Below are 15551 nucleotides of genomic sequence, written 5' to 3' on the forward strand. Positions count from 1 at the left end.
ATCTAGTAAATGGAGGTTGCTGTAAGATCTTAGAGAAAGAAATGATTATGGACATTCTGCAGGGAAATCCAGACCCAACCTCCTTTCGTGAGTTGACACCTCAGGAAGGAAATCTATTACTTTAATTGAGAAAAAGCTTGCCTTTGCTCATACTCATTATATTGACTATAGTCAGCCGTTGCTATTGATAATTTTTCCCTCTCAGCATAGTCCTACTGGAGTTTTTTGGCAGCAAGGACCCATCCTATGGGTACATGAGCACGTGTCACCTGTAAAAATTGTTATCTTGTACCCATCAGCTGTGCTACATGTTATTCAGAAAGGGTTTAAACTTAGTTTGCAAACCTTTGGAATGTTACCTGATAAGGTTATTACACCATATACCCAGGCAGAAATAACTTGGTTACAAAATTTTGCTGAAGATTGGACCTTGTTTTTATGCACTAATCCCTGCAAGTTTGATAATCATTATCCTTCTGATAAGTTGGTCACCTTTTTCAAAAATCATCCGGTATGTTTCCCTAAAGTTATTTCTTTGCAGCCTCTGGCAGGGGCTCGGAATGCGTTTACTGATGGATCTTCCACAGGGAGAGCTCTGGTAGCCTCCCCTCCTGATTTTGATATTCAGCCTGTTGATACTAAATCTGCTCAGGTGGCTGAATTGATCGCAGTACAAATGGCCTTAGAGAAATATGCTGATATTCCATTTAACCTTTTACTGATAGTCAGTATATAAGCAAAATTCGTGCACCTTTGGAAACTGCAGCTTATATTGCCTCTGTATCTCGAGTCCAGACGCAGTTATTGGCTATTCAAACTTTGCTTTGGGCCCGGTCTGTTACTGTTTAGGTAGGGCATTTATGGGCTCATACTGACCTCCCTGGTCCCTTGAGCGAGGGGAATGCATTGGCTGATCAGCTTACCCGCGAAATTTGTGAGGTTAGCCTAGAATCTTATGAAGCCACGGAAAAAGCTCATAATCATTTTCATCTCAATGCTAGGTCGTTAAGATTTCATTTTAAGATATCTCGAGAGCAAGCCACTGATATTGTTAAAAAATGTTCTCTGTGTACAGAACTTTTAACTGTTCCCCATTTGGGAGTTAATCCTCGTGGGCTTGCTCCTAATCATTTATGGCAAATGGATGTTACCCATGTTCCTTCTTTTGGGCGTTTGCGATATGTTCACGTAACCGTGGATACATATTCTCATCTTATTTTTGCCTCAGCTCATACAGGAGAAAAATTACGTGATCTTAAAAGTCACTGTCTCCAGGCTTTTGCCTACATGGGAGTTCCAAAAACTGTAAAAACTGATAATGGACCAGCCTACACCAGCACTGGCTTTGCTAAATTTTGTTCTGAGTTCCTCATTTCTCATAAAACGGGAATACCTTATAATCCTCAAGGACAAGCTATAGTGGAACGAGCGAATCATATGCTCAAAGCCTATTTGCATAAAACAAAAAAGGGGGAATATGGTTCCACCCCCAGAGACCATTTGTCTTTCATTTTATACATTTTAAATTTTTTGACTGTTGATGCTCAATCTCATACCGCTGCTGACCAGCACTGGCGGCCAGATTCTTCTGGGATGCCTCATGTTAAATGGAAGAATCTAGCAGATGGCACCTGGTATGGTCAAGATCCTGTATTAGTGTGGCAAAGAGGGGCTGTTTGTGTTTTCCCACAGGATGCTGACAATCCAATATGGGTACCTGAGCGTCTGGTGCGTGCTGTGGATTTTCCCATCCAGAAGCCTGAAGACAGAACAGAGCCAAGAGATCAAGTAGATACTGGCTTGTCAACTGAAGAGTTGCTGGGATCCTGAGGAGCTGGCTGTTGTGATCCGAGTGCTAAGGACCAATCTGCCCATCCCACGATAATGCAGCCATTGCTGTGGCTGTCAGAGCAGCTAGAACTGCTGGATTTTCCATTAGTCAGTCAGTTGCTTCTGCTTGCACAATGGATACCCTCTCAGGGCAGGTTGGAAATACCTTGGCCATTCAAATTGAGCTAAATTTACATATGAATATTGCTGTTTTTCATGGACCCTGGAGTATACAATTTACTAATTGGCTCTTGAGATTATTCTAGTTTACTATACCAGGGTTCCTTTCACCAGTGCCAAGACCGTACTTAAAGGACTCCAATTTGGGCAGACTTATTAAGCAGGCACAGTCTCCTAAGGAATGCTTATATGCGCTGGAGCATCATCTTCATGGTTTCATGGTGCAAGAGCCAAAGGCAAACTCAGGTCAGTGTTGCCACGTGACAAGTCCTCTTAAAATTGCCCCAGAGAATCTTTCAGCACAAATCTGGCTGAACTCGGTGATGGGTGACTAGTGAGCCAATGACAGGAAAGGTTTTGGGGGGGCTACCCCAACCTAAGACAGGAAATGTGTTTGACCTGGATGCTTTCCCATGACGGGTAAGGGGTATTGATGACGTCCAATGCCACCCAAGACAGGCCTAGTCATAATTTATATAAAAGGGGGACCTGTAGGGCCCGGGTCTGCCCGTGTCCCTGGGGCTCATCTTGAGGACAGTTTCTGGTCAGATGACTAAGCATCCTGTTTGTTCCTGTGCTTCCTCTGCCCAGCCTGGTGATTAGCTATAGGGCATTGTTGACTCTATTGTTGGTATGGTAATTACCCACCTGCCTAGGCAGAAGTCCTAGTGCAGCAGTTAGATATGGTAATTTCCCACCTGACTAGGCAGAAGTCCTTGTGCAGCAGTTAGATATGGTGATTTCCCACCTGCCTGGGTGGAATTCCTTGGGCAGGAGTGGGGTATATAAGATTTTCCCCAAGGCTAAATAGACGGCATTCGGCTGATCTCCTTTCCAATGACCCAGGTCTCTTTGTGTGTTCTTTCAATCTCCAGGGCCTTGTCCGACTTGCATAAGGTACAGGGGTGCGCGAACTGTACCGAGGGGGTAACACAGAATCGGGTGATACAGGCCAAAGAAACAGGGAAGCTAATTGAAGACATACACTGCTCCCACCTCTCCTCCAAATTCAGTCTCCCAGTATCATCACTAGCTCTCTAACAGATCACTTGCTACCCTGTTCGCTTCCCAATTGCACCCATCTACTGTGTATCTCATAATTTTACCCTTCTAACCTCTCCCCACTGTAGTGTGGAGCTGCGGGCCGCCTTCCCGCCGCCCCAGCTCCCAGCCACCGGCTAGCTTTACCCGAAATAATTACACGGAAACTGTATTCTTTTAAATACTGCCTGGCCCATTATTTTCTGCCTCTTACTCACATCTTGATTAACCCATATCTAATAATCTGTGTAGCACCACAAAGTAAAGTGGTGCCTTACCGGGAAGTTTCTAGCGTACATCCATCTTGGGCTGGAGCTTCATTGCGTCTGGCCTCTCTCTCAGGAGAGGCACAGTGGTCTGTCTCACTTAGGAGAGGTGTGGGCATCTGACTGAGCCATCTACCTCACTTCCTCTTCCTGTTCTGTCTACTCCACCCACCTAAGGGGCGGTCTATCAAATGGGCCAGGCAGTTTCTTTATTAGCCAATGAAATCAACTCAAACAGAAGACTCTCCCACATCACCCCACCACTTATTGCTTTATCTCAGCTCCTAACTCCAGCAGGCACTCCCCACTAACCCAATGGACATTCCTAAAAGGGAATCAGGTAGGCAGACTTCAGATACTCACTTTCACTTTTCTTCCTTCTCTGACTCCAGAACCAATCACATGAATCTCATCCCCAAATCTGTAATAGAAAACTCTGGCAGTCTCTCTGAACTGACTAGATCCATAATCAATCACAAAGATCTTCACCTCTAAGCATCCTTCTCTACTCCAAATCTTCCATCTCTATTCTCTTCCTCTCTCACTCTGCCATGTATCTTTCCCCTCATAGCCCAGTTCAGTCTTCTGGCCTGGTACAGTCTGAACCATTCCAGATGCATCTGGCTGTGCACTTTCTCATATCTACAATAAAACTTTATCTTCAACCATACCTATGACTGTTCATGACCTCATTTCCATTCACCTGCTGCCAAAAACACAGAAGTGCTATATTTTTGCTCTTCCTAAGGGACTCTTCCTCTTCAAAACATGTCTCTATTTTGACTCTCTCAAGATATATACAAATCATTTGATTCTTCTGTCTTGTGCCCCCCCCCATATTTAACTCAAATTTTAGAGTCTGCCTCTTCAGCAGTTTCTTTCATTCACCTGCTATAACCATTCTGTCTCTCTCATCTACTCTGTAAGTGTCTCTATGTCTCCTTCATCTTGCTAAAGCTCCTGGGTGCTCCTCAAACATCTCAGTCTCTGTGGATCCTGTACCATGCTCTAAACTCCTAGATCACCTCTCTGGGCATTTCTTAGGTCTTCTTTGCCCTTATGGGCTTCTGTACTAAGACACTTGCCCCCTTCTGTTTCCAAAAGCCTTTCCCAGATGTCTTTCCAGCTGATTTCTCTTCTCCTTCTCTACTAGATAAGTGTCATCCTGGAGCTGCTTTCTTTGTCTATTATTACAGAAAAGATACAGTGGTGTGTGCCAGGTTGCCGCTCTCACACTACGGGGTTTCTATAGTGGTTAGCGACACTGTTTTATCATGATTTAAGACATTTCACTCTGACAATCCTTTCAATCCATTTGGGGATACCTCATTTTGAAATTTTTGTCACTTAAAAGCTTGCCCCTTCTATGCCCTTTGTTCTTTGCCCTTCTGAAGCTTCCTTTCATCCTCTAAGAGCTGCAACCTGATGCATCCCTATTCTCTCATAAGCCTCTATAATACTGAAATCCTCCTTCAGGTAGGGTCTGTGTTATAACACTTTGTGACATTATTCTCTCTCAGCACCCTCTTGGAAGTTTCACAAATCACTCATGCCCTTTTGGTGATGTGACCATTCCTTCACCTCGCGCATGTCCTCATTTCCCTCCTAAAATTTATTCTCCTCCTCTTTAGAACCACTTCTCTGTCTCTTTCTTCAGCTTCCCAGCTTTTATATATTAGAATCCTCCCTTGGGTGTAGTTCCTTACTTTACAACACTGTACCCTCTAAGCTCTCTCCTGAAAGTCCCAGAGCTTCTTTATGCCATCTTAAGCCTATACTGTGACCCTTGTCCTCACCAACTTTCACAGATGTCTGTTCTGACTCTGCCTTACACCTCCTGAGTCTTATATAACACTTCCTATTTTTCTCCTTGCCCTCAGAGATTTTATTAAAGTTTTTACTACTGTCTTACTAAAAATGGCTCACTCTTGACCCCACTACAGCACAATCAATAGTCAAAGAATGACAAACTACATTTTTAATGTATTGCATATGGCAACAACTTTTGCCACTCCCCATACAAATGGTTCACAAAGCTCCTGTATCTAACCTTGTTCTGCTCTACTCTTCCAAAGGTCTCTTATCTCCAAGATTTTCCTACATCGCATTTTTTAAAATCTCTCCTTTTTGCACAATAACTACATTTATTTGAAACCCCCTTTGCATATACATTACAGACAAGTCTGTTTAATAACATTCCCTTCCTCATATGTACTAAAATCTTCCCTCCCTTAGTAGTGATATATTTTGTACTTGGTCTTTAAAGTGGTTTTCATTACTTTGAAACTGACTTTTTTTCCTTTTAGGATATATTTAGCATAATGTATTCATCTCCTGAGTAAGAATCTAGTGCCTTTACCTGTAAAGCACTTGTAGCTGCATTATGTGTGGTAATGCTTCACTTAGAAGAAAAGATTCATGTATCACCCATATCCATGACCCCGCACATACTATGGTTACTTTAGGTTTAACTTCATTCCCTATGCTGCCTTGTCAAAGTAGGTTATGTTTTTTTTTTCAAATTCCTCCTCCACAAGAAAATGTCTCAGACCTTCTGGTTCTGGCAGGCAAGGACTGATGGTGTCCTGTGCAGCAGCTGAAGATGTAATACTCTCCCATGTGACAGGAGAAACCTACAACTCTGCCTTCCAAAAAACCATCAAGACCACAGGTGTCTAGGATAACCTGCTAGGCATGGGCAAATTTCTCTCATTTTAGTTAATAAATAGACCATTTGGATTATACTTCTCATTATAATTTATCCTTTTCAGACACTTGGTGATATTGAAGGCTAACTGTAGCCTATGTTAGCAACAGCAAGCAAAATAGCTTCTCTCCAAAACTGCATTTGTTATTCAATTTATTTCATATGTATAATCAAGCTTCAAGCCCCACCTTCCTACACATTTTTGGGTCTCTTACAGAGAAAAGCAGGATCAATCACAGTTTACGTTGTGGGCAATTATTTTGGTTAAAAAGATAAACTCACACAGAGGTTTCAATGAAAGTGTTTACTATTTCTTTAATTAAACAAAATTTGTTTTACAATGATTACTCTCAGTAATCATCCACTTATGTCCCATGGTAAATGATTGAATGGGAAAAAGGTTTTAAAGTTTATGTAAGTTATGAGGAACTAAAAAGTAACTTAAAGAGTTCTAAAAGTCTGAGAATTTGAATTCTTAGGTAAGTTGTAAGGGTCCAAGAAAGTGTTTTAAGGTATGTAAAGGGAAGTTGTAAAGTCATAAGGAATTTAAGTACATGAAAAATGAGAGATGCTTCAGACTTCTTTTCCTGTCTATGCCATTGCTGTATTAAGACTTCAAAAATCTAGAGTTTTAACAGTTATCAATGGAGTTATGATAAAATATTAATCTAGCACTAGAAAAGCAATGACTCCTATTATCATAGTCACAAGCTCTGAGTCTCTTCCTCTGTTTCCATTGGTTGCTATATGAAGCCTCTTTGATGACATCTATTGATGAAAATGAAGCTAAGTTCCTGTCTATAACTACAGCAGAATATCATTGATTTCATTTCATTGACTTTTTTAATAATCATGTCTCATTTTACTCTGGGTCTCTGGGATATCCAACCTCTGATTTCTGGCATTCCAGGTAGTGCCTCTTGTAGAACAAATCTCCAGCTGGACCAGTCATTAGTTGGCCACTGCCCTAATTTCTCTGCCACATTTACCCAGAAAATTTTGTAGGCAGGGAAACTGTAGGTCATAGGTATTATGGCTAGGCTATTGTCACAATCCCTCCATTGAAAGTTTTGCATGGTTATAGGAGATGGCCAGTTTATGCTCATTGTCCTTCATTACTTGAAGCCTTAGCTAGGATCACCACTGAAGATTCCTAGGAGATTCCATTCCAGTAAGCTTCTAGCTTATCCCTGAGATACCTCCAGTTCCAGTTGTTTCTCCTAGTACATCCTCCCTCCATCTTTTCTCTGTTGACTGATGTTTTTGTTCTACCCAGATCTGCAGCCATTCAGTCCCAAAAATATCTACAATATAGACATCTACATTAGATACAATAATGTAATATCTACATAGATATTACAGATATCTACATTAATTATAATATGGTAAGCCTATTAGAACAGGCTTCTTTTTAACTAACTTTCACATCTTAAATTAACCCATATTTCTAGACTATGATAGCCACGTTGCCTGGTACCTTTTATCAGTAAGGCATTCTCATTTTGCTTCTTCTACATCTGGCTTGTGATTGACTTTCTTCCTTTACTCTTCCCAGAATTCTTATATTCTGGTCACCCTACCTAGACTTCCTGCCAGGCTACTGACCAATCAATGTTTTATTAAACCAAAACAAGTAACAAATCATTATAGGGTACATGACCATTGTTCCACAGTACTATCCCTTTTTTTCAGAGCAAGAATCCTGAATCTTTTTTGTTTAGCTTTTATCCTGACTATTATCCATAACAAGTTGTAACAAACACTTTAAACAAAGACAAACATCATAACACAATGTTGCAAAAGAATTTTGGGTGACTGTCCAGGCAGTGAGATGTCTCTGGCAATTCTAGTGTTTCAGGATGTTGCTTACAATGAACTTTCTGTTTACTTAGGTAATGTATCCTTCTGGAGTCTTTCATAGAGTTGAAGAATAACTAGTTATAATTAGAGTTTTTGTTATGATTAAAAGATAAACTAAATATAGATATTGTAACTGTAATTCTTGCTTGATACCTGTTTTGTTATATGTAATTTTCCAAAGTAAAGTTAAAACTTTTCTTTTCCTTTATACAGAAAAAGGGGGGTGATGTGGGATTCCGCACCATATGCTATGAATATGTTTTGTTACCATTGGTAATGAATAAAACTGCTTTGGCCTACCAGTAAGATATAATATAGTCAGATAGGAAATCTGAACAGAGATATTTAGAGAGAGTAGACAGAGTCAAGGTGATGTCATGTAGTTGCCTAAGGAGAAGGATGGCTACCTGATCCTGCCAGAAATTTGCCAATAAACAATGATCCTCTTAATAAAATTCAAAATAATAAAAGTGGGTTAGTTTAAGACATAGGAGCTATCTGGCAATATTCCTAAGTGATTTGCCAAGCAGTGTTGTAATTAATATAGTTTCTGTGTGATTATTTGGGTCTCAGGGGACAGAAATGAACTTGCAGTCTTCACCTACATTTCCGCACATGACCCCTTCTGTACCCATTCCCACAAGGCCTCATGCCCCCATGATATCTACTCTATTTGTCCTTCCCAGAAAGATTCATGCAACTACTCTTGAGCCTTCCTTCTTACTTAGTTTCTACAGGTCTGTGGAGTTTAGCATGATTATCCTTATCTTTACAGTTAATATCCACTATAAATGAGTATTTACCATATTTCTCTCTCTGAGTTGGGTTACCTCACTCAGGATGAATTTTTCTAGTTCCATCTATCTGCCTGAAAATTTCATGATGTTAAACATATAGATTCCAGTAATGTTAACATGAATTTCATGATGTTATACATCATGGTTTGATGGTGTTAAACAGGTCTAAGTTTCTCTTCTAATGATCCCTGAGGATGAGATCATGATTTCCCAGATCTTTTGATATACCCTCACACTATCAGGGTTCTTCTGACACCCCTCCACACACTATTATTTTAAATGCATACCCATGATAAAAAAATTAATCACCTTAACTTATTGCCCCTAGTTTATTTCTCTCCAAGTAGTTTTCCAATCAATTGAAGACTGTACATTGCTCCAAACATGCCAACCCTTGGTGTTTTTGATAGAATTAAGCTAGTCAGAACCCCTGCATCACAGAAGGCTGTAGATGCCTAGAATATAATAGATCTATATGGTACAACAGAATCTGGGCACCACATGAAACAGATGTCATATAGCCTTCAGTCCTCTCTCCTTTCCTATTATTAGACCAATATAAACTTTCTGCGCCCCAAGGCAATGATGATCTAATTTCACCACAGAGTCAGTTATACAGCAGATTCCATCACTTCTTATCATGAATTTTTGGTCCCAAAAAGTCATTTTTCAAAGTCAGTCATTTAGATAAAGCCAGCATTTCCTCAGACTTAAGAAGATAGTCCTGCTCTTCCTCTAAGCAGCCTAAAGTAACCTGTGGGAATGGTTCACTACTCTCTTGATCCAGAAAACCCTACAGTATTATGCAAATCAAGAGTATCAAATCTTCAGTTTCATGTTAAGAACACCTGTGAAACTGCCCAGGGCATCAAGAATGTGCATATTCAAAATGTTACTGAGTATCTGAAAAATGTCTTTGTGAAGAAACAATGTGTGCGATTCTGACAGTATGATAGTGGGGTTGGGAGTTTTGCCCAGGCCAAGCAATGCAGCTCATCACAGAATCAATGGCCAAAAAAGAGTGCTGAATTTTTGCTGCACATGCTTAAAATGGAGAGAATAATGCTGAAGGGTTTAGATGATGTAAATTCTTTGGTCATTGAAAACATCCAGGTGAACAAAGCATCTAAGATGCACATGTGAACTAAGAGAGCTCACAGCTGGGTTAACCTATACATGAGCTACCTCTGTCACATTGAGATTATCCTCACTCTAAAGAACAAAATTGTTCCAAAGTGAGAAAGGAGGTTGAACAGAAGGAAAAGATATCCCAGAATAAACTGAAGAAACAAAAGCTTATGGCATGAGAATAAATTCAGCATAAAATAAATGCAGATAAAAGTAAAAAAAAATTAGTTCATACTTGATAAAATGAGTCATTCACCTTATCTCTGGCAAAAGGGGCTTATGACTCTTCCATTAAGTTATGCCTGTGATGCCTATTATCGTATCAACGTCTATGCCAGCCTCTAGGTTCTCTCAGTTTCTACTCACAAGGTCATGTTATGGAACCGTCTTAGATGGCATAATACACCCTCTGTCTTAAACTTCTCCAGCTCCGGAGCTTCCCTTCCCTACTCCCAACTTCTCTTTCCTCTATAACTCAACTATTTTGCCTATGCATTCTCTTGGTTCTGCTGTGGACTCACCTCCCTTTGTCCCTTTCTCTTCTTTCTTCTTCTTGATCTTCTTTTCTTACCGTACCCCTCTTCTGCCCTTCTTATCATCTAGTTCAGTCGAATATTCTAGTTCAGTTTGGTTCTGCTCTTCCTTATCTCTACAATAAAACATTCTCCTCAACCATTATAAGGAGTGATCAGTACTATGTATTCATTCAAAGGTTAAGTAGACTATATCCTAGAGAGTCAAGGATGGTTCAATATACAAAAATCAATAAATGTAATTCACCATGTACACAAATTGAAAAGTATTTTAATGTCAACTAAACTGAATCAAAGGACAACTTGTTCAGATATTTACCTAAGATAATTATTATCATGTACTTCCCTTAAGTGTCAAGTGAAAGTGCACCAATACTCACATAACAGGAAAACAAGAGATCACTTGAGATTGATGGGTGATACCTTGGAAATTGTGTTGAGTGAAATGTACTGCTCAATACTCACTGGGAAGGAGGTAATGATCCCTGGTAATTTAAATTCACACTGGAATCCATAACGTCACCAGGGACTTATGCTTAGTAATAACAGTGCAGACAGCCTTGTAGGTATAAAATCATAGTGACTTTGAACTTCTTACTTTGAAATGAATTCTTACTACAAGAGGTAAGATTTTGACTTTGTTGGTAAATGGAAATACTTTATCCTTTAAAAATGTACTAAATTTACAAACCATGGTGGAGAAACAAGATAGATGAAGTAAAGCAGTCATATACCAGAAGGAAAATAAACATAAATGTATTGAACCACCTTATATTTTTATAGGTAAATTATTCAGAATGATTGGATATAAAACTAAGTTTTTCTTTTTATTTTATTGAAAATATAATTATACCTTACACACTATATCTTGCCTAGTTTCCCCTTCCTGCATTCCTCCCAGCTACCCCCAAGTTTTCAAAGATTCCTTATTTACCAATCCTTTAGTAAAACCAGAAACCAACATAACTTCAAATTTGTATACACATTAAGCCAAAGGCTAACAAGTTCACTAGCTTTTAAATTCTTTGGTGCCTTACTATCAATGACTATCATGTATCTGTTTTGTTTATGGGCTGAATGCTCCAACATCATAGGCATCACAGTGGACAAACAAAGATATTAATATAGATGTGAGGGTTATAGTTAATTTGTGCCATGCTGGATGAACCTTCACAAATCTTAACATTTTTGTTTAAGTATTTATTGATCAGTGTCCTCTGTTGAAAATCATGTGAATTTATCCCATCACACTTCTGTTACAAAACACTGTGAGACTCAGAAAGCATTTTTGTGTTTTAATAAAAAATAGTAATAACATGCAAAATATTAATCATATTTTACATGATGATGATGAAATTGTTATTTCAAGGTACTTTAAAGAAAAATTATCTATTTAGAAATATTTAAAATTTTTAATGAACTTACTACAGGATGTTACATTTGCAATTTTAGTGTGATCTCTGTTTTATTTCTTCTCAGTTCTAATAAAAACATTTACATTCATTGCAAAGTTGATTAAGACATGACCTTGCTTACAGAAATAAAACACCAGCAAAACACCTCTCTGTGTATTAACCATTGGAAAGCAAAAATGTCACTCTGATGTCTGTGCTTAATTTGAATGTGCCCTAAATTGCATGGCCACGCATAATTTGTGTGGTTACTAAAATAAAATGCTCTAAATTCAACCTGACTAGTGTTCATATCTACTGCAACATTTAAATATTTGTTATTTTGATTTTATGTTTATGAATGTTGCCTGAGTATATGTATGGGTACATATACATGCCATGTATCTGTGAAGACCAGAAGTGGGCATTAGGTCCCCAGAACTAGAGCTTCAGACTGCTGTGAAAAACCATGTGAGTACTGGGGATCAGACGCTTGTTCATTGCAAGTGCAACAAGTGCTCTTAATTACTGAACTATCTCTGAAGCCCAATAATTTGGTTAATTATTATATAAATTGTATAAAACTTAAAGTACTTTGTGTTATAAAATGGAACTGATAAAAATGTAATGCTATTTAATGCAATTAAGAATAAAAAATGCAATATTTTAAAAATCCTGTGCTGGTAATATAGTAAACATTTAATAAAAGGTAGCCATTATTTAATTCTTCAAATTGTCTTCTCTTATATTTTGTTATATGTATAATAAGCATATTGCTATCTTCTTAATATTTGCATTATTTTATATTTATTTATGGATTTATTTGTGTGAAGGGCTGGTTCAGATAACAGAGATGTTTACTATAAATAAATATAAACAAAAGTTATTTATTCTTTGTAAAAAATTCCTGATGTTTCTACTTAAATTATTTTGAAGGAATTATTGTACAGAGATGTACAAATTATGAAAACCCTAGAAAACATCCATTGTAGGTTCAATTTTAAAATATACTTATATATTAGTTGGTAATGTTCTCCATGTATGATTAAGTGAAATGAAGTGACCTATTTATAAACCTTTTCCTGCAATGTTTCCAACATAGTCTGTTCTGTCAGGAGCTACACTACCCCATGGCTCTCCTGGAGGAAGGGAACCACACTGCAATGACAGAGTTCATTTTATTGGGCCTGACAGATGACCCAGTCCTTAATGTCATCCTCTTCATCATCATCCTGTGCATCTACCTGGTGACCATGTCTGGGAACCTCAGCACCATCCTTCTCATCAGAGTCTCTTCCCAGCTCCATCACCCCATGTACTTTTTTCTCAGTCACTTGGCTTCTACTGACATAGGCATCTCATCTTCTGTCACCCCCAATATGCTTGTCAACTTCCTGGTAAATCAAAGTACTATCTCATATCTTGGATGTTTTATACAGTTAGGCTCAGCTGCTTTCTTTGGGACAGTTGAATGCTTCCTTCTGGCTGCCATGGCTTATGATCGCTTTGTAGCAATTTGCAACCCACTGCTTTATTCAACCAAAATGTCCACACGAGTCTGCATCCAATTGGTTGCAGGATCTTACATAGGGGGTTTTCTTAATACTTCCTCCTTCACCTTTTCCTTTCTTTCTTTTGTTTTCTGTGGACTAAACAGAGCCAATCACTTTTTCTGTGATTTTGCTCCTTTGGTGGAACTCTCCTGTTCTGATGTTAGTGTCTCGGCAGTTTTTATCTCATTTTCTGCTGGATCAGTAACCATGATCACAGTCCTTGTCATAGCTGTCTCCTACACCTACATCCTCATCACCATCCTGAAGATGCGCTCTACTGAGGGCCGCCAGAAGGCCTTCTCCACCTGCACCTCCCACCTCACTGCAGTCACTCTCTACTATGGGACCGTCACCTTCATCTATGTGATGCCCAGTTCCAACTACTCCACAGACCAGAACAAGGTGTTGTCTGTATTCTACATGGTGGTGTTTCCCATGTTGAACCCCCTCATTTACAGCCTCAGGAATAATGAGATCAAGGGTGCTCTAAAGAGACAGCTTCATAAGAAAATATTTTCTTAGTGCAATCTATTGTTTTATAAAACTTAATATAAGCATAATTATTCAAGACCAATGGGACCTTTAGCTAAGGTTGGTTATAAGGTTTCTTATTATAGCTTTGGCCTTCATCTCTTATTCTCCCAGTATATATATAGATATTATATTCATTGCATTTCTTTTTTATACTTTAAAATGGGTCTTTAAAAACATTATACAATTTATTTTATTGTGTCCAGTTTTTCTCACAAGGCTTCTTCTTATAATGCCCTCTTCTATATGCCTGATTATTCATTTTTATGAAACATAAATTGTGCTACCTGTACATACTTTGGTATATATGCTTCCCCTGAAACATGGAAGTCTACACCATTAAAAAATGGACTCACCACCTGGAAGATAACAATTGCCAACACCTCAGCTACAGGTAGACTTCATGCTCATGTCCCCTCTCCATGCTGGGACACAGGCAGCACGGATACATATCTGCAACAGTTCTGTTGTGTCCTGAAAACATTGTTTATTTGTAGCTATCAACCAGCTCTGGATCTTACTATCTTTCCAATCACTCTATTACAGTGATTCCTGACCTTGGAGAGAAGGGTGTATGATACAGATATACTGTTGAGCCTTCCAAGTTCTCTAATTTTCTGCACACTCACAGTTATATGTTAATCACCATCTGCTTAAAAATAAGTTGTGCTCATGAGGGTTTAAAGATTAAATAATCTGTGGATATCATGATAAGTCATTTAAAATTAGTTTACTGTTATATCCATTTAGGGGAATATGATAATGAGTTCTTTCCTGTGGCCTATGTCCTGTCTAGCACAGGTTTTGGCCTTGAGAATCATGTTAGCTGTGAAGTTTTTCTTGCTACTTTAGACTTAGATCCAGTGGGAAAGTTGATGTTTACTCCCATGAAATTTGTGCCTCTAGAGAACCAGTAGGCATGTCTTTCCAGAATGGTGGTAATTGTACTTTGAGTGTTGTCTTATAACACATTTAAAAATAAAGTTATATTAGGCTACTTCTATTTCAAATTTTTAATTCTTTCCATTTATGTTAGAATAGACTTTAGAGTTTTTTAATTGATTTTTATTGAGCTCTGCAGTTTTCTCTGCTCCCCTGTCTGCCTCTCCCCTCCCCCTTTGAACCTCCCCCAAGGTCCCCATGCTCCTACTTTACTAGGAGATTTTTTTTCACTCCTTCCCATGTAGATTAGATCTATATAAGTCTCTCTTTAAATTACCTTGACTTACTTTTTATTTCTTCAGGTTATAAGCATAGTGCACTTACAATTTTGAATCTAGAAGCTTTTTGCCCAGTCTTCACACCTACAAGCCCTTCTTAGTTTCTGCTCAAATATCACTTGCTTATGGGACCAATCCGTCCTGCCACAACTAACTTTACCTTTTATATGAGCTCTATTTATTCTTTTCCACTACCTTCTAAGTTTAAACTGTTGTTTCTTCTCCAGTCTACTCTCCACTGAAGTATGAATTTCATGAGAATTTTTTCATTCAGAAACATATCTTTAATGTCTACTTGGCATACAATAAATACTCAGCAAAAACATACATATGGAATTAATGTCTCAATGTTTATCCTGTATTTATCTGTAAAGTAATTTCAAAGCTGATACAATGTTCCTGAAATGATTTTGTCATGAAGAAAGACACAATTTGTTTTTGATGCCTTCTCCCAGCCATCTTCCTAAACTATTCTCAAATATGTAATGAATAATCCAGAAATTTTCATTGATAT

At 38.5% G+C, this 15551-nt stretch overlaps 1 protein-coding gene and 1 pseudogene across 1 annotated transcript; both read left to right on the plus strand.

The window, feature by feature from the left end:
- The first annotated feature begins 9443 nt into the window (after nt 1-9443).
- LOC119827907 lies at nt 9444-9988 on the plus strand (annotated as a pseudogene).
- A 2875-nt stretch (nt 9989-12863) lies between these two features.
- On the plus strand, nt 12864-13808 carry LOC119819037 (olfactory receptor 502-like). The gene has a single exon (XM_038337023.1). It carries the CDS (start codon nt 12864-12866, stop codon nt 13806-13808), a length of 945 nt encoding a protein of 314 aa, XP_038192951.1.
- The last annotated feature ends 1743 nt before the right edge of the window (nt 13809-15551 follow it).

The sequence above is a fragment of the Arvicola amphibius genome, chromosome 1 (genome assembly GCF_903992535.2).
Source record: "Arvicola amphibius chromosome 1, mArvAmp1.2, whole genome shotgun sequence".
Taxonomy (NCBI): domain Eukaryota; kingdom Metazoa; phylum Chordata; class Mammalia; order Rodentia; family Cricetidae; genus Arvicola; species Arvicola amphibius.